Source organism: Leopardus geoffroyi, chromosome C1, assembly GCF_018350155.1.
Source record: "Leopardus geoffroyi isolate Oge1 chromosome C1, O.geoffroyi_Oge1_pat1.0, whole genome shotgun sequence".
Lineage (NCBI taxonomy): Eukaryota > Metazoa > Chordata > Mammalia > Carnivora > Felidae > Leopardus > Leopardus geoffroyi.
This window is the reverse complement of record NC_059328.1, coordinates 34505442-34529444: the sequence shown is the minus strand read 5'-3', so window position 1 is coordinate 34529444 and position 24003 is coordinate 34505442. Positions and strand designations below refer to the sequence as shown.

Below are 24003 nucleotides of genomic sequence, written 5' to 3'. Positions count from 1 at the left end.
GTTAGTTTTAAGAACACCCACTGGGAATCACCAATGTTTGAAAGCTCAGTGGAAGACTGGACATTTTTTTCCTTAAGTTTATTATTTTTTTAGTAATCTCTATCCCCATTGTGGGGCCCACACTCATGAACCTGAAACCAAGGGTTGCATGCTCTTTTGACTGAGCCAGCCGGGTGCCCCAAGCCTAGACATTTTTTATGACGTTAAGGGATTATTCATTTTTTTAAAGGTGTGATAGCGGTACTGCGATACTTTTCAAAAAGCTCTTCTCTTTTAGAGAAAGTTACTGAAATATTCATCAAGGCTGAAACAATACAATATCAGAGACTTGTTTCCAAATAATCAGTGAGGAGGGGTGCATGAGGGATAAACGGATGAAACAGTGGCTATGGGCTGATAATTGAGGGATGTGGGTGACAGGTACTTGACAATTCGTTATTCTCTGTATTTATAAACATGTTTGACAGTGTCCATAATGAAAGAGCAAACAAAAAGGTGGGCCCTGGGGTGTAGCTCTCTTGAACCAGGAAATCCCTCCTCATTCTCCCTTCTATACAGACGGCATGGGAGCTTACCAGAACTATCTGCACTGTGTTGTCTATAGTGTCTACGGGCTAGGGCAGAATTCTGGTGGTCCTGGGTCCCCAGCCTCAGCAGAACCCCGAATTCTGGAGGCAGCTGTCTTTGTGACAGCCCTTTTTGTCTTCATCTCTGGCTCCCCGTCCTTCAGCCAGTCATTAAACGCCAGTGCTGCCCCAACCGCCCACACTTCTACCCTGTCGGCTCCCTGGGCGATTCCATCCATGCTGGCCTTGTATCTGAACAGACAGCTGTGACCACAACTCACAAAAGGACGTTTCCAGACCGGGTCTCTCTGCTGGGTGGCACGGACCTCTGTGAGCCTGTGTAAGCCTCGGGCAAGCTGCTGCTCTGTCCCTCTCCTCCTCCTCGTCCACGCTCCCCGGGAGCACATCCTATGCACCATGCCTGCCTCTCTGTCCTCTCTGCACCCCCTCTACTCACCGCTCAGCTAGCAGTCTAGCTCCTGGTCACCGGCCTTGGAAGCTGCTCTCCCCACCGTCCACGGGGCCCCCTCACTGGTGCAGCCACTGGCTATTTCCCAGTACTCATCTTGCTGGACTTCTCGACAGCACCCGACGTGGCAGACGGTCCATGAACGCTGCTCCCTTGGTATCCGTGACCCTGCACCTTCCTATCGCTTCTGTCCTTTCACTTTTCTCCCCTTTGAACTCCTTTGACGCCCCTTGCACATCCCCCAACATGCAATCCTTGCTCCACTGGCCTCCACAGCCTGCACGCTCCCGCTGGGCCTGGAGAATGGGCCCATGGGCCGAGTGGAGGGGAAGCAGTGGTGGGGCCAGGGTGTTGCCTGGTTCACTTGCCTACTGGAGACACTAAAGGTGACAGCAGGGACCCTGAGCCCAGGCACCAGCATTTCCAGTGCATTCTCGTCTAGGACGTTGGGAGGTAACAGTGAGAAGCAGGGGTAAAACATTAATATTGGTAATACTGGTGGACCTTTATGTGTGCTTACTATGTGCCAGGCCTTTTTTTTTTTTTTTTTTTTAAGCATCACCACGTCTAATCTTCCCCCAAGGTAGTAGGTGCTGTCATTACCCTTTTTATTGGTAAGGAAAGGAAAGCACAGAGCCAGGCTCTGAACCCAGGCCATTTGATGTCATGGCTTGACCTCCTCAGTGCCCTGCATGAAGGGGGTGCGGCAGACGCCAGGAGCCTCAAGCCAGCCTGTTTCACAGGGCTGGGCGGGGGCGGTTGGGCCTGAAAACGGAGATCTGGCGCGCCGAAGAAAGGGAACAGTCTCCACCAGAGGGCTTTTCAGGGAAGGTGCTGTCCCTTCTACCTTCTTCCCGTACCGAGGCAAGCCCAGGCCCTGCGGATTTAAAATTCTGCTTCTTTCTCTGTCTTCTCACTGACACTGAAAAGTTCCTGGTCAGGGGTGTTCATCTCTTGCCTAGACTGCTGTGACAGCCTCCCAGCTAGTTCTGTCTCCACCTAGTGCCCCTCATTTTTTTTTTTTTTCCTTTACTTATTCAAATTCAAGTGAGTTAACATATAGTGTAGTATTGATTGGTTTCAGGAGTAGAACAGTGATCGTCACTTACATATAACACCCAATGCGCATCCCAACAAATGCTCTCCTTAGTGCCCATCACCCATTTAGCCACCCCCCCCACCCACCTCCCCCAAAGCCACCCTCAGTTTGTTCTCTGTACTGAAGTCTGTGCCCCTGTATTTCATGCTGCAGGCGCAGTGGCCTACTATGTACTAATCTACAGCCTAAAATCCTTCCATGGCTCCTTCTGGCCTTCAGAGTAGAGTCCAAGCTCCTCACCATGGCACAGAAAGTCCTGAGTGACCTGGCTACTGCCCGTGTCTACAGCCTTTCACCCTCTGCCTGAAACGCCGACACAAAATTTACACAAAGGGAGTATGTAAGAGACCACAGATACGAGGAAAGAGAAGCCAGGAGACAGGTAAAAGCTGTGCCAGTGGTTCAGAATGGGTGCTGGCAGGGGACAAGAAAAGCAAGAAGATACATGAAGAGAGACAGATGGAAAGACCAACAGGCTCCTGGCAATCAGGAGGCAGGCTTGGAGCCAGTCACCGCTGAAGGTGATGGGGTCAGACAGACAGTTCTGGAGCTGTGCTGGACCTGAAATGGGCCCCCTATTCCTGAATCCCATTCCAGGCCACAGGAGGCCCAGCCGTAAGGCAGTTTCTGGTTTCCCAAGTCTCTCTTACATTCTTGCAATAACTTCCCATTACTTGAGGTGGCCCGAGTGAACCCCAAGCATGAAACAATACAGATGGCAACTGAAGCCACGGATGGGGGTGTCAATCTCCCACAGAACGTGTACGGCAAGAGAAGACTGTCCAGGATGGAGCCCTAGCGAATGCTGACTCTGAAATCAAGGACGCTGAGAAAGAGAATGAGAGAGACTGGCGAGCGAAATCAGAAGAACGCCAGAAATTACTGACTCCGAAGCCCGAGCAGGAAAAGTTTCAAAGAGGAAGGAGTAGTCAACATAAAGCATGTTTCCGAGAGGTCAGGAAACATGTGTCCACTGGATTTGGCAGCCTTGAGGTGAGTCACTGGTGACCTTAGTGGGAGTCATGGCAGGTGGAGGAGGAAGCCAGGCTGGGAGGGAGTGAGGAGTGCAGCGGGCACGAGCCAGCAGGAGCTGACAGAGTCCCTGCCGCAGCCTCCGTTTTCCCCGCAGGACAAGAGGGTGGGGGAGCTTTCAGGGAGGGCAGGCCTCTGGGCTGGAGAAGGGCGCACCAATAAGCGGTGAGCAGAAGGACGACTGGCTGAGATGGGAACCCCTACGCTTATAGAATCTGCACAGATGGGAGGCGTCTTCCAACCCCCCCTCCACCCCTCATTCCCTTGTGGGATCAGAGAAGCTGCTCGAAGTCCTGGCCCAAGATGTGCAGGTTCCAGGCTGGCATCAGTGGAAGGCTGGTGGTGGAGGTGGAGGGAGTTGTAAGAGGGGCTTACGTGGGCCCTGGGCGTGAAGGCAGAGATGCCATCAGAAGAGGCTGACTGATGGCCCAGGAGACCTGGCATGCTTCTGGAACATTAAGGCACCTGAATATAGGGATCACTTGGGAAGCAATGCTGGGCGATAGAGAGCTTCAGTGCTTTCCTCTGTGGGGGGGGGGAGGGGGGCGGGGAGGGGCAGAAGAGGTACAGGGACTGAGAGGCAGTGTCTGTGGGTGGTTCCTCGGGGGGAAGGTAGGACTTGCAGTAGAGAAGACGGTCCTGAGCTGGTGCCAGGATGAGCATATGAGGGTTGGGAATAGCAAGGATGAGGCAGGTGCAGGACCAGGGCAGGGAGAGGGTCAGGGAGGGAAAGTTTGGGGAGAAGGGTGGGGAAAGGAGTGCTGGGTTCAGGGGCACAGAGGACGCTCGGTGGTCAGAGACCTGAATGCAGGGATGGACCTTCAGGGATCCAACTTAGCTAAGGGCAGGGCAGAGCCTTCTTGCGAGCTCTGGGCAGCCAGACCAGCTGCTGGCTCACCCCTTTCTGTTCCTTTGTGCTGGGACACCCCTCCATCGGCCCTGCCCAAGGGACTGCCCCCCAGCCAGCCCGGCACCTCTTTGATGGCCGCCATGCGCACAGTCTCATAGTAGTGCAGGGGTGCATTGGGTGTGCTCATGTCGTAGCCAAAGCCTGCAACCGCCACCTCATCACAGCCGTGTAGTGCCATGGTCACTGCCACACTGCCAAGGGTCGGGATGTTCTGGAGGGGAGGGAGGAAGTGTAGAATTCAGCTGGAGGACCGAGTCAGGCTGAGACCCTTAGCAACACTCATCAGAGCTGAGTTCCATTTCTGAGGAACAAGCCCCTCTGCCCCTCACCCTGCCACCCCATCCTCCCCTCCCACAGCATCTCTGACCCAGCTCCCCTCTGCCCTCTCCCGGGGCCCCACTCTCTCACCCCGCGGCCCATGAGGCCGTTGTTGAAGGGCAGTCCGATGAGGGTGAAGGCGGCCTCCTGGATGAAATACGGGTTGAGGATGCGAATCTCAGGGGGCTCCTTGGGCACTCGAGTGGCCACAGATTTCCAGAAGCCATCCGACGCACTCTGTAGACACAGCGTAAGTGGGCATGAGCTGGGCACACAGCTTGCGATGGGGCTGCGTGCGTGCGTGGCCGGACCCCAAGTGTGTACAGGCAAATGAGAAACAAGGTGGGGCCTGTGTGGAATAAACACCGTGGTAGAGGGATGACCTGGTGTGCGTGTGTGTGTGGTGGGGGACACGGGATGTATGACAGTCACAAGAGGAGGTGGTGGGGAACAGAGAGCACATGGCGGGGCCACGGTGTATGATGGTGGACACGGAGTGAACTGCAGGGCAGGGGCACACAGCATGGGGCACTGGGGTGTGCTGTTCCCGTTCGAGGGGATTCTTGGATCAGCACGAAGACCCAGTGGGCCAGTTGTCCCCTGCCCTTCGCAACTAGCTGAGGGGCCCACGAGGACCCTGCCCTCTCTCTTCTATCTGCTCTGCTGGGCTCTCCTCCTTTCCCTTCTGCTGTCTCCTTGCTTTCAGTCAACTGTTCTAAAGTGAACCTGAAAAATAAGGACAGAACGTGAGCTAGTAAGGCACAGAGGAACATAGTATGCCACTGATTAGCGGCAGATGACGTTAGGCAAGTCACAAGCTCTCTGAACCTCAGTTTCTTTAACAGCAAAGTGGAGATCTCAGGGAGTGCAGTCCCATATGGGAAAGGCATCAGCTCTGAAACGCGACATCCCAGCATCCATTCCAAGGCCACACCTTCATCTCCTGACTCTCTCCCTTCTTCCAGTTCCCAGCCCTACATTTCTGTTCAGTACACGACCCCTTCCTGGTCTAGTCCCTGAAGCAGATCACGCCAGCTCTCTTGTGAGCTCCCTCAGTCCCCTGCCCCCTTGCTCTTCGATTGCCCCAACCTAGGGAAACCCTGAACGTGGGCTCAGTCCATTCACCCACCTTTTCCACCCTTACAACTGGGCTTCAGTACTGCTGGAGAGAGTCACAGTAATCCTGCAGACTGGAGGCATTACCAAGCCATGGACTCTAACCTACTATTTCAGGGTGTTTGTTATTCGCCTAGAAAACCTAAAACAATCAACTAAACTTAGAAGGCACAGAATAATTTAGTAATGGGATCTGTACTCCAACAGAAAACAGTCACCAGATACAATACAAAGGAGATCCCATCTGCAATCCTAACAAAATCATCAAAACTGAGTAATAAATTTAACTATAATTAAAAAAAAAAAACCACTACAATCCTTTATCGAGAGATATAAAAAGAGGACTTGAAAAAAAATTGGAGATAAACCATGTTTTTAGATTGGAAGGCTGAATATTAACACAATGGCACACCCTCCCTGATAAATGAAGGCCTAACAGAAGTCTAAGAAAAATCCCAACAGGGCTTTTGAAATTTACCAAAAGGATTCTAAAAACCCACCCAAAATATTCAACAGGTAGAATAGCCCCCAAATTTAAAAATTAGATATTAACAGGGGTGCCTAGGTGGCTCAGTTGGTTGAGCATCCAACTCTTGACTTTAGCTCAGGTCATGATCCCCCGGTTGTGGGATCGAGCCCCCTGTCGGGCTCTGCACTGAGCCTGGAGCCTGCTTGAGATTCTCTCCCTGTGCCCCCTCCCCTGCTCATTCTCTCTAAATAAACAAATAAATAAATAAGATATTAAGAATATATTATGAAATTGCAATTATTAAGATATGGGATACGTGTATAAGAATCTGTGTGTGATACAAAGATCCGTGAAACAAGACAGCCCGGAAGTAGAGCAATATATATATTTGTTACCCTCTAAAGTATGTGTATGCGTGTGTATGTGTCTCTGTGTATCCTGGCGCTTTGTGGTGGAATGCACACCTAGGTAGAATTTTCCGGTATTGCTATAGGAGTAAAATTGGTAGAGCCTTTCTAAAAGACGATGTGAGGGGCACCTGGGTGGCTCAGTAGGTTAGGTGGCTGACCCCTAATTTCGGCTCAGGTCATGATCTCACAGCAAGATCTCACGTTGGACACTGTGCTGACAGTGCGGAGCCTGCTTGGGATTCTCTCTCTCCCTCTTTCTCTGTCCCTCCCGTGCTTATATGCACGCTCTTGCTCTCTCTCAAAATAAATAAAAAATAAAAGGCAATCTGACAATATGTATCAAAAGCCTCAAAGTTGTTTTTATATCTGCTGACTGCAGTATTTCTCTTCTAAAAGTAGTCAGAATGGTGAAGACCTTTGGAAAAAGGTGTTTATTACAGTGTTATTCATAAAAGTGAAAAAAAAATCCAGAGGCTTACAACAGAGGTTTGATTAAATGATACATCTGTATAACTCAATGTTATAGACATCAAAAGTATGTTTTCTAAGAATTGTGTCACTAAGATGCACTGTAACTTATTTAACCAATCCGCTGTTGCTGGACACGGACCTGGTTTCTTCTGGTTTCTCCAGATCTGCTCTGCCTTCTGTGTTCTCTCTTCTACTATCCATCCATCTTCCAAACCAGAACACCAGGAATCCACATTAAATTCTTCGTATCTTCAGCCCATCCTGGCTTACTTGGTCATCTGCTTCTTTCAATTCTATCTTCTTAGAATCCCACAGACCCAAGGTCAGGGGTGACAGTACCCAGTAGGAAAGGGAAGTGTGGACATGGGCCAGATCTTACGCAGACCTGGGGAGGAAACGCTCCTGGGAGGGCCAGGTGTGGACGGAAAGGAATGGCAGGTGCCAGCCTGTGCCAGGCCCCTGTCCCCTCTGCGGAGCCTGGCAGGCTCCAAGAGTTCTCCCCCCGGGGTTTCCGCCTGTGCCTGTCCCCCACGCGTGAAGAGCAGAGGGCACAGGGGCTGCTTGGGAGAGCCAGGAACAGGCACAGCCTGGGGTGTGCGAGGCTCCAGGCTAGTTGTCACAGACATTACTTGATTTGTATCTCCTCCATTCTCCCCCACTTCACAGCTACAGATCCCAAGACAAAGTAGCATGCTCAAGGTCACACAAGTGGCTGGGCCAATACTCAAACCCGAGTGTCATAAAACCAAGATGGGCGTTCTTTCTCCACGCTATTTATCACCATCACTACCATTCCCACCTCAGGAAGTCTGGGGCCCGGAGCTGAGGAGGAATGAGACCTCCCCTCTGCCTCCAGCAGCTCTGGGGTGAATAGGGGTCACCTGGTTGGTGCCCCACATCCCATTTCACGGAGGGCACTGGGGCCCAGAGAGGCGAGGAAATGGTCTGGCTGGATCCAACTTCAGAATCTGGCTCTCTCCATGACACCCTCTCTGAAACGTCTGAAGCCCCATATGTGACCACTATGCAAAACTGGCAAATGAGCTTATCACCTCAAACCCTCTGTGAAAATCTGATAAAAGCTTCAGCAGGGAGGAGGAGCAGCTGACCTGGCCACTTAGGTTTGAGGGTACTGAATGTGTCACATTTACTGGGATAAGGCAAAAAGTCTCTCTCTCTCTCTCTCTCTCTCACACACACACACACACACACACACACACACACACACACGCCTCTCTTTTTGACTCCCTGCTCCCATGCAGCGCAGGCCCAGCTCCTGATCTTGGCCTCTGCTCCCTGCCTCAGGGGAAAAATGTAGGTCCCACAGGGACAGGAGGCCTGCCCTTGGTCTCAAGTCCCAGGGAGCCCTGCGTGAGAGCCCTGGGAACTGGCATACGGAACAAGTCAGTGGTTCTGTTTTATTTTTCCCCATCTGTCACTGTCCTGAGGCAGAGTCTCCTTAGGAATTTCAGGGAAAGGAGGAACAATAAGACTAAGATATGATTTGGGTATTTCGGTGTTTCCCCAGCCATAAAATATCAAGTACCAGCCTGTCTCCTAAAATAGAAGCTATGGCTTCTCTTCTCAGAAAAACATATACAGGCACATACACATTACATTTTGCAACCCTTGCAGAGGTTCACAGAATCCCCGAACTCAAGGGATCTGCTGACTTCTGATTAAGAATCTCTGGTATCGTGGGGCGCCTGGGTGGCTCAGTCGGTTGAGCGACCGACTTTGGCTCAGATCATGATCTCACAGCTCATGAGTTCGAGCCCCGCGTGGGGCTCTGTGCTGAAAGCTCAGAGCCTGGAGCCAGCTTTGGATTCTGTGTCTCCCTCTCTCTCTCTGCCCCTCACCCACTCGCATTCTGTCTCTGTCTCTCTCAAAAATAAACTTAAAAAAAAAAAAAAAGAATCTCTGGTATCAGGATGGGTTAAATAGGTGATGGGGATTAAGGAGGGCACTTGTGATGAGCACCAGGTGCTGTATGTAAGTGATAAATCACTAAATTCTACTCCTGAAACTAAATTTACACTGTATGCTAACTGGAATTTTATCTATCTATCTATCTATCTATCTATCTATCTATCTATCTATCTGTTTTGCTTTTAGACAATAATACAGGTATTTCTGAGGTCAGTTATGATCATTTGTTCCTTATTTTTTTTTAATTTTATGTAAATCCAAGTTAGTTAACATACCACTTACATGTAACACCCAGTGTTCATCCCGACAAGTGCCCTCCTTAATGCCCATCACCCATCTAGCCCATCCCTCCTCCCACCTCCCCTCCAGCAACCCTCAGTTTGTTCTCTGTATTTAAGAGTCTCTTATGGTTTGCCTCCCTCTCTGTTTTTATTTTATTTCTCCTTCTCTTACCCCGTTTTGTTTCTTAAATTCCACATGAGTGAAATCATATGATATTTAGCTTTCTGACTGACTTATTTCCCTTAGCATAATACATTCTACTTCCATCCACATTGTTGCAAATGGCAAGATTTCATTCTTTCTGAGTAATGTTCCATTGCATGCATATACCACATCTTTATCCATTCATCTGTCGATGGACATTTGGGTCCTTCCCATACTTTGGCTATTGTTGATAGCGCTGCTATAAACATTGGGATGTGTGTGCCCCTTCGAATCAGCATTTTTGTATCCTTTGGACAACCAACTGGAATTTAAATAAAAACTTGGAAAGGAAAAAAAAATCTCGGGTATCAGGTGAGAAGGGATGAGAACCCCATACCCACCAACATCAAGGGGGCAGGTGGAAGCAGAGGCACCTGGGGGAGACCAAGAGGAACCATGAGACAGACAGGGATGCGAGTGAAAGAGCAGGAGCCTTGGAGTCTGGAAAACCGGGGTTCGCATCCTGACTCGACACGTGTGTGACCTGGGGGCCGTCACATCATCTCTTCAAGCCTCAACTTCCTCGGGCCTAACAGGGATGACAGGACCCACTTCCCAGACTGTTGTGAGGATTGTGCGAGGTGCTATGCACTTTGCAAAAGCATCTGGCACCATGTTTGGCACATAGCGCGAGCTTAGTAAGTCTCGTCTATTATGTTTGTGAGCCAGTGTCACAGAAGTGGAGAGGCAAGGAGAGGGTGTGGTCGGAAACGCCGGATGCCACGCAGGCCAGTAAACAGACACACACGCGTTCACACGGGGAAGCCTGCTTTTCCCTCTGGTTCCCTGCAGGAGGGCAGTGGGCGACGGAGCCTTCCCCCGCTGGGTGCCAAGCCCGGCCCCACAACGCAGCCCTGTCCCAGAAGGCTTGCCCAAATTTGGCCCCAGGCCTCTCACAGCTCATTTCCCTGCCCCACAGGACACAACACAGAGTCCTATAAAGCCAGCCCATGACGCTGGCCCCAGAATGGTCAAACCTCTCCTCAAGGCCAGCTGTGGACTGCATTCCTTGTCGAGTCCCTCCCCCTCCAGGAATGTCCCTGCCTCAGTCAAGCCTGGACCCAGCTCATGGGTGTGCAGCCGCCAGCCTCCCGCTGATGCAACAGCCAGGAGCAATGGGGAAAGCTTCTGGGAAGAAGGTGCCTCCCTGGACAGGTCTCCTTCCGCAGCCCCTTCCTCCCTCTCCCTCAGGAGATGAGAGATCTGGGAGTAGAGAGGCTGACCTTGGGCTGGTGTCCCGCGGCCCAGAGCAGGGTGGGCGCACTCACTCGGGCTCCCGGCTGCTATTGCCTTGGGACAGGCTACCCCCTCTCCCTGGGGTCACCCCAACAGCTACCAGGTCTGCCCACCTCCACCTTCAATTCCTTCCCTTCCCTGCACAGGTCTGACCTGCACACTCTCAGGAGGACTAGAATGTTCAGTGGCTTTCCACTGCCCACGGAGACAGCCTGTCAGGATAATTCAGCGCGTGGGTCTGGTTTTTGCTTTTGTTTTCCTAAACCAACAGGAATCTGTAACTCAGTGGAAAAGACAGGGTAGTATACAAAGACCTCAATACATGGTAGGATGATTATAATGTGAGCAAGAGCCAAAAAAGAGGCTTAGAATACCTGCTGTGCTTATTTAGAATACAGAGGAGACATACCCCGAAAATGTTCACACACATGGCATATAAAATGGGAGGGAGGGCAAGGTGACACAGGAACAGAACGAGAAGCAAAATGAAGAGCTCGAAAAGAAGCTATTTACAGATGCAGATACTTCAAAGCTAATGATTGCAAATCACAAAGATCACAAATACTTGGGTGCCTGCTAGACATAAACCATGTTCTTTTTGTGCAGACATATTCTATAGTATTCCAGACAACCAACCCTCAAAATGCAGATTACAATCATACAAAAAGAGACCTTCAAGAGCATGTGGTCCAGTCCCCTGCTGAAGAAACCCAGGCCCAAGAGGCTTGTTTTCTTATCCACTCTGTTTCCCCTGAGGATCCACTGCCACTGTTCTTCCCCAGCAACCCAAACCTAGTGATCCATCTCCCGTGACCTTGCCCTCTCCCTCCTGCCTGGGGACTAAGCAACTACCAAATCTGCAGCTTCTGCGCTGGTTCACCGTGCGACCATATGCTTCCCACCTTCAAGCTTCACCCCACCCTGCTTGCGGCCTGAGCTGCCCCAATTATTCTGCAGGTCTGTTTTTGAACCCTGACACCTTAACTGCTCACTCTGTGTTCCTGGCCTATGTTTTTGTCCTATCTAAGTCTTGTTATCCTCGTCTATAGAGTAGGGGAAATAAGAATAGTTTCTGCTTCATGGCATTTTGGGGCTATGACAATGAAGTCACACGTGTCATATGTCTGGTGACAAGTCAGCTCTTTGGCTTCTGCTATTTTTTAGTCCACAGGATGAAGTCCGAGCTCCTCGACGTGACCTTTATACCAAAGACCCGTCACAAGACCCTTCACCGTCTGTCCTCTGCCTACTCAGCCTCGTCTGCAGCCCTTGCCCCCCCACATACATGCAGGCCAGCCCCATCGCTTGTGGGGCCAGGGACAAAATTTCAAATGGAAGTCCAGATACCACATGTCTGGATCTTGGATTCTAAATATTTGAGAGTTATAAACCAAGGTACCAAGCTGTTAAATAAAAATATATTCTCTTCTCCCTTGAAAAACCACCTGGGGACCCAGGTTTGAATTTAGAATCCGGCCTCCTGCAGATCTGTGCCGAGCCGTGGTGCTGTGAGGAGAGACAGCCCCAGCCCGGCTCCCTTCTCTCTCCACTCCCGTCCCCACCCCACGCCACGAGAAGCATTGTGCACACGTGAGCAGACTCCCCAGCCCGCACCTCCACCTCCCTGCAAACAGCCCTCCTTGGGCTTAGGGGTCTGCACAGGGAGGTGGATTCTCTCTTTAGGAGGAAGGAAGTGGACTGACCACTGCTAGTGCAAGAAATTCTGAGGTCTCTAGCAGCTGGTAGTGGTCTAGCGCCTGGGGATGCGCCTGCGGGGGGCAGCTCCCTCCTGGCCTGCTTACTCCTCTTCACTCCATGGCAGGGGTGTGGCAGGAGGAGAACCAAGTGCCCTCCCGCCCCGGTACAGGGGCACTGCACTCATATCGCACACCAGTTATACTGAATTATTTTTAATTCACCAACTGTACCACACTCACTACCAGTGCTCTTCTCTGTGCCCCAAACTTCATCTACGATCTCCAAGAGGCTGAGACGGGCAGCTGGTTAGGGTCCAAGGCAAATTTACTTAAGTGTCCTGGAGGCTGAGAAATGGGGTGGCTGGACCTTCCCGCCCAAGTGGCACTTGCCCTGTGCCCAGGCCCCGTGCTCTCCCTGACGCACTCACTCCTGGGCCCTTGCCTGGCTGAATCTCGCTTCTCAGAAGGGGACCATCACCTGCAGGGGGAGCACACTGTGTCCAGCGTCGCCACGTGTACTGTCTTGCTCGCTCCTGAGGGCAGTCTGACAGGGAGCCACACGGGGAAGCTTTTCCTGTCCCCACTGTACAGAAGAGGAAAAACGAACCCCGAAGACATGGGCTGAGGCAGAGGAATCATCGTTCCCAACACCGAACCCAGCACTGCTTTGCCAACCTTGCCCGCACCAAAGGAGTATGGCGGGGGGGGGGGGGGGGGCGGCCGTGAGGACGGCTGTGAGGACAGCCATGAGGACAGCACTCCTTCACGTCACCGAACTATCATTTACATAATAGACCCCTCAGGTTATATTTGGGTTTGGCCATTATTAAATAACACTCTAATAACAATCTTTGTGTGCCGATCTGTCCTTCCTTTGGGTAATGGCTATTGGTGCCAAATGTCATTTCCTTTCCAAAAATCTTGTCCCCGTTTATACTCCGACCAGTAGCCTCTGAGAGCAGCTGTCACTGAACTCTTGCCAGAATCACGTATGATCATTTAAACATGTTCTTTAAAGATGTGGTGGGTGATAATGGCATCCTGTTGTCTTCGCATGAATTTCTCTGACTGCCGGAAGGTTAAACATATTTTTGTTACTAGTTATATTTCCTTCTGTGTGATCTGCTCAGTCTCCTGCCCTTTATCTGCTGGGGTCCTAATGGTTTTCTTGTCAACTTTCACAACAATAACCATTTGTCTGTCATATTTCCCAAACACACTTTCCAAGGCTCTGTGGCATCCAGTCTCTTCATTGTTGTGAATTCAGTTTAAATTTTCATATATTATTAAGTCTCATTTCTCCTAGCGCGTCCACCCCTTGAAAGTTCTTTTCCCTCCGGGGATGTGATTTCTATTCTACTTACTTCAAAGTTCCCTTTGGTTGTATTTTTATATTTTACTTTTTAGTCCATTTGGAATTTATCTTGATGTGTGCTTTGAGGAGAGGGTCAAAAAAACCGTTTGAAAGCTATATTTGGCAAAAGCAATGGACAGAAATAGGAGTCGGCTTGGGGCCGACTTCATGAGGTTGACAGACAACTGAAAGAGGCAAAGCGCCAGGCACCGTGCAGTTCTCATTTTTTTTTATCAAGGACAGTGATCTTGACCTGCAAAAAGAAGATCAAACATGGCTAAAGGAAAGAGAGGCCCCAGAGAAGCAAGAGGAGAGCAAGGGTCTGGATCTAAAAGAACGACCTCCCAGGGCCATGAAAGGGGGAGGCAGCCCAGCCAAGAGGAAAGAGTCCTGGCTGAGGGTCAGAAGACTTGGGTTGGAATCCTGACTCTTCCAGAGGTTCCTGCCTTACTCTGGGCCTCAGTTTCCACATGTATTTATTCATTTACGTGTGGCCAACTGTGTTTAACACATTGCTGGAGGCGATGGACTTACAGAGACAAACCCCATGGTCCCGGTCCTCTGGGGGCTTGTAAGAGTTGGCAGGGCAGTGACCCCTCAGGTGTAACAGAGGGAGGAGTGTTTCAGTGGGGACTCTGAAGAGAGGCATCTATGACAGCCTCATGAAGGGGAGCAGGTGAGGCGAGGAGGTGGGATATAGGATCTCTCTATTCCGGCACAGAGTGGAGGGTGTATGTTGGGTGCAAGAAAGAGGGGCAGGGGCAAGGACAAGGAACGGGTCGGCAGGGGCCAGGTCATGGGCGCTATGCCACAGAGCCTGGTTTTATCCTGCAGGCCAGTGGTTCTCACAGCTGAGCCTGTATCCAAACCTCCTGGAGGGCTCATTACAACAGAGGGCTGGGCCCGCCCCCAGCGGTTCTGATTCACCAGGCCAAAGGTGGGGCTCCATATGCATTTCGGACAAGTTTCTAGGTGATACCCACGTGTGGGCATAAGAAGGCCCTTTGAGAGTGGCAACATGTAGGCAAAGGGAACCATTAAGCAGGAGAAGGAACCAACCAGAGGGACACTTGAGGAGGATTCTTTTGGACACAGATTTGGAGAACAGACTGGAGGGTGACTGGACTGAAGGCAGGGAGATAGGAAGCTGCTGAAATAAGGCAAGAGAGGTTATTTTTAAAGGGGGGAGGTCCCAGATTTGGAGACTGAATGAATACAGAAGGCAAAGGAGAAGGAGGAATGAAGCATGCCTCCCAGGAGTTTGGCCACGAGCCTATAAGACCAGGGACTATCCCCGCAACTCGGTACTGTGCCCGGTTCACAGCAAATGCTCGCTGGGTATCTGCTGACAAGTTGTTCCTTTAAAGGGAGGCAGAGGTTGAGTCCACTGGATTTGGAATCAGGTCGCTGCCAGCAGAGAGACAGGTCTGGAAGCTGGACTGGAGAGGGTGGGGAAATAGAAGGGGAAGACATGGAGAGGCATCGTGGAGAGGTAATGACTCTTTCTGGAAACCTGAAAAGGAAGGAAGGACAGAGGAGGAACACAAAGTAAAGAGGGCTTTCACTTTTAAGGTGAGAGAGACCTGAACAAAATTACATGTGTGAGAGGAGGATCCAGTAAGAAGTGAGAAAAGAAGTAAAGGAAGATAGTTCCTGGGGAGGCGGGACAAGACGGCATCCAGAACCTGGGAGAAAAGTGACCTTGGACGCGAGAGGCACAGAAAGCATAGTGAGGGAAGCCGGGATGGATGGGGAGGCAGGTAACTTCATACACTGGAGGCTGGGAAGTCCAGAGTTCTTGATTGCTGACCACCTTTATTCTCCCTGTGGAGTAGGGTGTAAGACTTCGGCTTAGGACAGGGATGGAGGTGTAGTGGAACTGAAGACGGTGGTGAATAGGCTCCGAGAGGAACGACGGCCAGGGACAGGACACAGCGGTGGCAAGTGGCATCAAGATGCTGGTAAGGTGGGGCACCTGGGTGGCTCAGTCAGTTAAGCAGCCAACTTTGGCTCAGGTCATGATCTCACAGTTCGTGAGTTTGAGCTCTGCATCGGGCTCTACACAGACAGCGTGGAGCCTGCTTGGCATTCTCTCTCTCTCTCTCTCTCCCCCTCCCTCTCGGCCCCTCCCCAACTTGTGCTCTCTCAAAACAAATAAATAAACTTTTAAAAAAAGACGCTGGTAAGGTAACACCACTATCTCAGCTCAAGTTTCTCTCTCCATGGGGACTCCCTGGCAGTGGACTGGCTGGATGAGATAGTCGTGGGGAGGGGGAGTTGTCAGGCCAGGGAGACAGCACATGAAGCCTGGGGCTCTGTGTGATTTTGGTGATTGATTGGAATTGGCCGAATGAATGAATGAATGAGAGGTGTTACACGTTATGGTTACACAAGATACCTCTGGCTCCAAACGCGACCCTCCCACTTACTGTTACTTGTCGCCTGGCCTTGTAGGGTTGTTGATATGTCTGGCTGATGCACTGCTTGTAAATCGTGTGGCCCAGAGCCTGGCGTGTGGAAGAGCTCAGTAAACGGCAGTTCTTATCATTCTCATGGGCCGTGACAGGTGGGAGCTGATCGACAGAGGATTCTACGCAGCAGGGTGATGTGGCTGAGCTTATTTCTTAGAAGACCCCTGAAGCAGTCAGAGCTGGGTATGACTTCAGTTCTCCCACTCAGCTAGCTGTATGAGCTGGAGCAAGCAACTCATCCTCCCTGTGCCTCAGTTTCCCAATCCCCCAAATGGGGGTAGTAACAGAACTGATCTAATAGGATTGTTACGAGAATAAATTCAAAGGAGGCTGGCAAACTGGAGAGCGTAACACGTGACAGCTGTGACGAGGGTGGCGGAAGCCGGAGGAGGCAGAGGAAGAGGAGAAAGGAGGACGAGGAGAGAGGCAGGGAGAGGGGAGAAGAGAAGGTGGCACAGTGATCATACTGATTATGAGGCTCAGTAACCAAGAGGTCACCGATGACAGTGACGAGAGGAGCAGGGGGTGAGACGGCATGAACCCCAATCCCTCAGCACTTTCTGTCTGCAGGCAGAGGAGTAGCAGTTAGCATGTGGCTGAGGGGCCGAGTATGGAGGCCTCCTGGCCCTCAGGGCAGAAGAGGAATAAGCCACCAGAGCTGGCTGCAAAGGAAACAAGTGTCCCAGGAGAGCTTGTCTCTGAGGCCTGGCGGGGAGATGGTTGCTGGTTCAGCAGAAGCCTAGTCACAGCAGGGGGAAGCCACGCTGCGTGCCAGCCTCAGCACCCTTTCCAGGTGCCCTGTGCGGAGTCGCCCCTGACGTGAGGTGATGTCCACACTGAGCTCCTAAGGCTCGGCATCCCTCCCAGGTCTGGAACAGCATACAGGCTTAGGTGCAGATGGACATTCAGTCCCCATCTCGGGCCCGGTCCAATACGGCCTCATAGGCAGGGACCTGGTGGCCCTGTTTGCCCTGTGGATTTCCTAGACTATTAGCCCACCCCTGCTGTCTCTCCCAGGAGGCCCTGCATCTCCTGCCTCAAGGCCTGGCCTCTGACCCCTGCTTTAGGTCTTCTCCTAGGTCAGACCCTATAGCCTAGACAGACAATGCTTCATTCCCTAGTGCAACTGGGCTTTTCTACTGGCACCAATAATTAACAGATAGATAGATAGATAGATAGAAGTAGCATTAATCATTGCTACAGATAGCACTTGCTAAGTGTCGAGCACCAGGTCAGGTGCTTCTATATTTCATCTGGTTTAATATTTAAAACAACCCTGAACAATGGGAAGGATTACTCCTGTTTTATGGATAAGACTAAATCTAAGGGGCCTGGGTAATTTGCCTAAGGTAACCCAGCTAATCCTTTGCCTAAGGATCTAAATTTAAACCCAAGTCTATATGACTCCAAGGCCTGATCTGCTTTCCCCTCTTAAGCCATGTTGTCTTCCCAAATTCTGGAGCCCAGTCCTCTCTTGTGCATGAATGCGGGACCCTGGCTGGCCTTAGGCCCCTCCCTCCTTCCCCAAGGCCTGAGCTACAGCTGGGAGGTTGGGCCTGTGTCCAGGCTGTCCAGGGGCCAACCCCCTAGCCCGTCCTCTGTCCCCCTGCTGGGCTGGAACCACACCCATTCCAGCCCAACCTAGGTCTCAGGGCCCCGCTGAACTGACAATCAGTCAGAGGCCCCGCAGCAATGAGGCCAGCTTTCCAGTTTCAGGACTGAGGAGGGGGACGGGGAGGAGGTGGCCAAGGGGATTAGGAAGGCAGTTCCTTTCTGGGTTACCGGGCATTCTGGGGCATGGAAAGGGGAGGCTGGTGGAGGCGGGAGGAATGGGGCCTGAGTGACTGCCTCTCACATGCCCTGGCCTCTCGAGACCCCACAGACAATGGATGGAGCACCTCCAGCCTTCATCAAGCATCAGGAGGGTGCTCAGTGACAGCACCTACTACATCGCATTACAACTCTAGTTTCAGGCCTGTTCCCACTAGACCGTGAGAGACAGGGAGCAGCATGGTGTCAGCACACAGGACACCTCGGTGACGCCTGGCAAATGAGCGCATGGCGAGATGGAGTGAGATGTGCCTCTGAACATTTCACAAGAGCTGGAGGCTGCCCTGTCCCACCATGGCCTTACATACACCTGCACCTCCGTGTCTCCGGACCTCATCTTCCCCACTCAACAGTCCACTGGTGCTCCTCTGAGCTGCCCTGAGCATGGCCTGTTGGGAACTCCTCCAAGCTTGCTGGCTGGCTCAGGGCTCCTACGGGCTGGGAGATAACGAGCCTTGTGGTAACTTGTCTGGAACTTGTAGTGCAACTGTCCAGTGAATGAGGGAACCAAATGGCCACAAACGGTGACAAGAAAAGTTCCCATATGGATGAAGGCAGTATGGCCAGCCTTAGCACAGGCTGTCTTCTGGGTTGTCCAGTCTTCCTTTCCGGTCTTTCCTCTTTCCAGACCCCATCATGACTCCTGGGTACCAGAAAGTTCCACCCACTGAGCAACTTGTTCACATAGCAAGCGGCAGGCAGCAGCCGTGACCGAGGCCTGACACTTGTTCCAGCACTGCCCAGCCAGGCCTTGGCTCCCAAATGCAGAGCTGCCTCCTGCCAGAATTCTACAGGTGAGGCTCCCGGCAGGTGCAGAGAGTTCCCCAGTAGCCCAGAGGCTGCATGGCTGGAAACATTGCTGCAGGAGCAGGACAAGCCTGTGGTTGGCACCAGATGGGGAGGCCCTGGAGAAGCAGCCTCTCCCACATTTACCTGGGTCTCGGATGCCAGAGAAGTGGAGTAGCATGTGGGAGAGGTCCTGTGAACTCATCAGCCCTGGGCTTGGAGTAGGGACGGGTTCTAAAGGACAGGCTTCTTGGGTCACCAGGAAGTGCTAGGGCGGGTGAAGCCATGGGCACTGCTGGCCTCCTCTGGCAGCTCACTCTAAAGGCCCAAATTATCTTTGACTTTGGAGCCAGGGAAGGATCACAGAACTTCAAAGGACTCCTCCCTGTCCCTTCTCTCTTCTCACTCACCCCTACCAACCCTGGGAATGAGTTCTCACTAACACAAGGCCAGTCCTACATCTCCAGGCACGGCCAGGCCAGGTCAGGACACAGACATCCACCAGAGTGACCATGTGCCTGAGCACAGCCCACACTTCCTCATCCCAACTGCTCTAGTATCTTCGATCAGACTGCAGCCTGGGCCAGGCAAGGTGGTAAGCTCCTCAGAGTCTTCCTGGGAACAGTGAGGCCCTAAGTGGCTAGAGTACAGTGAGTCTCTAATTGGCTGCCTTCCTTTTTTTCTTTCTTTCCTTACTTCCGTGGATGAACTATAAAAGCCTTGAATTAACTGACCTGTTGTTCTCGGAAGGAACATGTAAAAACAACCCACCTGGCTGCCCTGACCCACCTCCTTGGCCTGGCCTCCTGGTCTGCTCAGCAGGAAGCAGGATCTGGTATTTGGGCCAATTCCAGATCATTTATGATGACTGGGCATTGAGGGGTTAAAAAAAAAAGCCAGTGGGATCAGGGCCCTGCCCTCCAGGAGCTCCTGTGACAGGTGTCCATGGGCAGAGGAAAGGATGTGGCAGGAGGGGGTGGGCAGATGGTCAGAGGCCAGGGTGGGAAAGCAGCCCCCAGCTGCCCTGGAGTTCACCAAGGTGGACCAATTCCCTCCCGCTTCCCCTTAGAAGTGCCTACCTGTGACCCCAATTCTGTTGCCTTCAAGGCAAAGAGAAGGGCTCTCAGGATAGTAATATCCAAGCCATGGTTCTAAAAACAGAGGGGTGCTCCTTCAGCCCCATTCTCTGCCTGGTTTGCATGGGCAGTGGGCCTTCTTGGAGCTGGAGCCGGCTGAAGCCAACCCCTTCCTCCCCTTTGGGGAGCCAGGCTAAACCCAGGGGAGCCTGCCTGTCTCATTCAGCTTCCCCTTCCCCACTGTCCCACCTACCTGAATTTCTGGACCTGACTTCTGTCTTCTCTCTCGCTTGCTACCTACTTGACACTGCCTGCACTTGGCCTTGCTTGGGAAAGGGCTGTGGAGTTAAACCAAATTGCACTGAGACCTCCATAGGAAGGTTAAGCTGTTCCCACCTCCCAACTTGCCTCTCAACCTCCAGAAAGAACAACTAGCTTCTTACTGTATGCGGAGGCCATCTGTCATCATTCTCCTCGCATAAGAGGCTTGGGTATTGGAAGACGAATGGCCTGAACTCTGCAGTACTCCTCCCCTGGGGTGGCTGGTGATAGCCGGTTGAGGGGAGAGGGGGGAACGGGCCTGGACAAGTTGGCAGGCATCCCTGTAGGCCCCGAGCTGTGAATGGAGGACTCAGGAGGGGATTCCGTGGGTGGTCCGCCAAAGGAGCAGTCACCCTACGTGGCCACACAATCCCCTAGAGAAACGGGCCTGGGGCCTAGTCTGCCTAGGACAAGGAGTACAGAATCTGATCATTCTTGGAGTAGCACCAGACTCAGTGGCAGCTGGGGATCTAACTGCAGGTCAGCAGTACAAATACAAAGCAGAGACAGGTGGGACTTATGGGCTTGGGAACTGGCACCCTCAGGCTCACTGAGGGGTCTGCTGTCCCTGCAGAATGGCCCCAGGGTCCAAATAAGGCCTTCCTCCCTTGGCTGGGAATGAGGGTGGATCCACATGAGAGTCAGAGTGTGAGGGGGCTTGGGGAGGCTACTACAAGGGCAGGGCAGGGCAGGAGAGGATGAATATTAGGAGTGATGCTGGGGCTAGCCAGAAAAAAGCGTTCCTTCCAGGGGGTCCTAAGGCCAGGGAAGGGCCTGCAGGGAATGCTGGAGAGGGACTCTGCGTCTGGCTGAGAAAGAACTCACAGGCTGACCTGGAAGCCAGGCAAGGCCAGGGCAAAAGGGGAAGGAGCTGGCGTATGGGGAGCTTACCACTCTCTCCTTGTAGACAATGTACTTCAACCACTTGAAGTCCTGCCACTTGAAGCCAGCGAGGACAAAGAGAGAATCGCGTTCGTATTGTTCGGGCCGCTGCATGGCGCCCTCAGGGTAGGTGATGCGCAGTGTAGTTTTGCTGCCCACGTCCTTTTCAAAGCCTTTCACGGGTGCTGAGTTCAGTCTACAGAGAGCAGGCCCAGTCAGAGCCTGCCTTGAGCTCACTGCATGTAGTCTGTGGGCTTGTGTTTGGGAGGCACTATGACCCCAGAATTCCCCAGGGGCAGAGGATGGGGAGCCAGGTCACCTGGAGTCACCTAGCTTTTGGAGCCCTTCAAGCCAGGGTTCTTCTTGAGGCTTCTGCTGACCTTAGCCCAACTGGCCAGATGGCCAGATGGTTCTCAGTGGACTCAGGGACCAGGGTTTGGGCCAGGACACTCAGGTGCCTGAGGCACTGCTTTGGGGAGCTCACCTGACCACAATGTCATAGTCATCAATGCGTGACCCCAGAGACTTGTTGGCAAGGACACCTCCATTGCCCACGATGATGCAGCGGCGACAGCTGAGGCTGAGGGGAGAGAGGCAGAGATCTCTGAAGAGCTGTCCGCTAGGTCTCCTTCTCCCTACCCCTTTGGCCCTTGGCCCCATGCCTTTGGCCGTGTGCAGGCTGGAATGGGGGAAGAGCAATGGGCTTCTGGCAGCATTCTGAGGCCAAAGGCATACTGTGGGTAGTTAGGTCACTCGGGATTCTCTGACATACCTAGTCCCAGATACTCTCCAGGAAAGCGTGGGTGTGGAAGGGGCAAGGGCACTAGTTCTGGGGTGGTGAGGAAGGAGCCTCTGGTAAGATGGCCTTCTAGGCTAAAGATTCCCCAAGGGTTAGTGGAGTTCAGGAGAGAGAGCAAAGTGTGCTGAGTTTGAAGGCTGTGCCAGAAAAGCAAGCAGAGAGGACAGGCCTGGGGGCACCAGGACCCATGGCTGGGCTTATTTTCAACTCAGAAGCCCCCATGCTTCCAGTAGCCACCAGAGAGCCCTATGCATTTTGCTTCCCCCACCTGGGGCTTCCCTCACCCAGGGCCCACTGGCTTCAGCACTGTCACCGCCTCCTGCATTTAAGCCATGGCATCTTCCGCTACCACCGCCACCCATGCCCTCAGACCTCTGATGGCTGAGGACCGAAATATCTTGCCAAATGCTTTCAGTCCATGGGGTGCAGGCCCGCTGGAGGGTCTCGCTTCTCTGCTCACCACCCCCAGCACGTGTGCCGCGCCTGCATGTGAGGACACGATACCCAGGGAAGTCTGGCTGGACCTCAACACCTCTGCACATGCCAGGCAACTGAGGGCAGGAGGCTGGGTAGCAAGTGGCTCACCTGTCCAAGGCAGGGGTCAGGCGGTACTCTTTGGTGACTGACAGGATGGCTTTGATCAGATTGTCTGTGGACAGAGGAGGGAGGTTATTGTTAGAGGGTCACTGACGTCCCCATGAAGTGTTTGCGAATGACGTTGGAAGCACATGCTACTGCGTAGGTTGGAGGTGGATGGATAGGAGGGTGGGGAGAGGGGACTCTGGGCACAAGGTTGGGCTGGGCCACTGGCCTAGCTTTCTCCCTGACGAACAAGATAGAGGCAGGGGTACAGGCAGGGACACTCAGCTCTGCCTGGAGCCGGTCCCCAGCGCTGGCATGCAGTTCCTCCCCTCAGGACTCCCCAGCCCTTCCTGGGAAGTCTCCTCTGGCTTTCAAAGGCTCTGCAGTCAGGTCCCAGGACATCCCCAGGCCCAGGACCTGCTCAGAGACAGAGTACACGCTGGACTCACCTCTGTGCCCTGACTGAGCAGACACCAGAGAGCAAATGAGGAGACCACCAACGCTGAAGAGCTCAAGTGTGCCCAGCCAGCTCCCGACTCAGACCCCTTTGCCTCACCCTCTGATATGGTCTTCCCCTCACTTCTCCCCCCAGTACTGCCCATCTCCAACCTTGGTCTTGGCGGGCTGTCTCTTCCTACTTCCTTCCCTCTTCAACCTCTGAGGCCTGACATCTGCCCATCTGCACTCCACTCAGGCTGCCCCCAGCAAGGGCCCGGGACCTCTGTGTTCTCAGATCCTGTGACCACTATTCAGACCTCATTCTTCTTGGCCTCTCACTGGCTTTGGCCGTGGTCATTGCTCTCCTTTCAAACTCTAGCATAATGAGAACATTATAATATACTGTATAATGATACTGGCTTTGGAGTCCAATCCTGGCTTGTGCTACTTCAGGGCTCTGTGACCTTAGATAAATCACTTACTTTCTTTGTGCTTTAGTTCCCCATCTTTCAAACGAAGATGGTAATTCCTACTCTGCAGAGTCATTAGGAAGATAAAAAGATAATGTGCGCAGAGATCTAAAGATAAAGTAAGTAAATCGGTACAACCGTGGTGAAGACCATCTTAATAACATTAAGCAAAGATGTAGATGTGCACAGACTAAGATCTGGCAGCTCTCCTCCCAGGTAGATAGCATCAGAACACTCGCTCATTTGTTTAAGGAAACCCGTACGAGAAGGTTCACTGCAGAACTGTTTGTAATAGCAAAATGTGGGAAGCAACTGAAAAGCCCAACAAAGGAAAACATATTAAACATGGTACACAGAATACTACCCAGCAGTAAAAATACATAAACCAGTGACCTTTGGCTTTGGGTACTAATACAGATATGTCTGTAAAGCATAAGCAAAAAAATCGATTTGAAACACACACACACACAGAGACACACAGAGTATTATTTGTAAAGTGTAAAAACATGCAAAAACGATATCAGATTTTCAATGGATATATAAATATGTCACAAAAATAGATAAAGAGGCATTGAAACGATAACCCCCAAACCAGGATAATGGTCTCCTGGAGAAGGAGGAGAATGGAATGGGAAGGGATACACAGAGCTTTAATTGTATCTCCTGTTTTATTTCTTAAGCTGGGTACACACTGCAATGTATTCACCTTTATTCTTTTCTATATGCCTGAAATATTCCATGTAAAGAAAGGATGCGTCCCGACTTAAAGATAACAACTCCATAATT

The 24003-nt window shown here is 52.0% G+C and overlaps 1 protein-coding gene across 5 annotated transcripts in view; it reads right to left on the bottom strand.

Annotated features, from left to right (window-relative positions):
• Positions 1–24003, bottom strand: part of ST3GAL3 (ST3 beta-galactoside alpha-2,3-sialyltransferase 3) — a 191545-nt gene that overhangs the window by 2956 nt on the left and 164586 nt on the right. For 3 of the 5 annotated variants that reach the window (XM_045477018.1, XM_045477019.1, XM_045477022.1), the window contains 6 exons: positions 22313–22376; positions 21413–21508; positions 20938–21124; positions 12687–12791; positions 4485–4631; positions 4141–4287 (listed from right to left, as the gene is read on the bottom strand). In XM_045477018.1, the coding sequence (XP_045332974.1) occupies positions 4141–4287; positions 4485–4631; positions 12687–12791; positions 20938–21124; positions 21413–21508; positions 22313–22376 (746 nt within the window). The remainder of the gene's footprint in view (positions 1–4140; positions 4288–4484; positions 4632–12686; positions 12792–20937; positions 21125–21412; positions 21509–22312; positions 22377–24003) is intronic. The other 2 variants (XM_045477020.1, XM_045477021.1) reach the window with 1 other exon arrangement.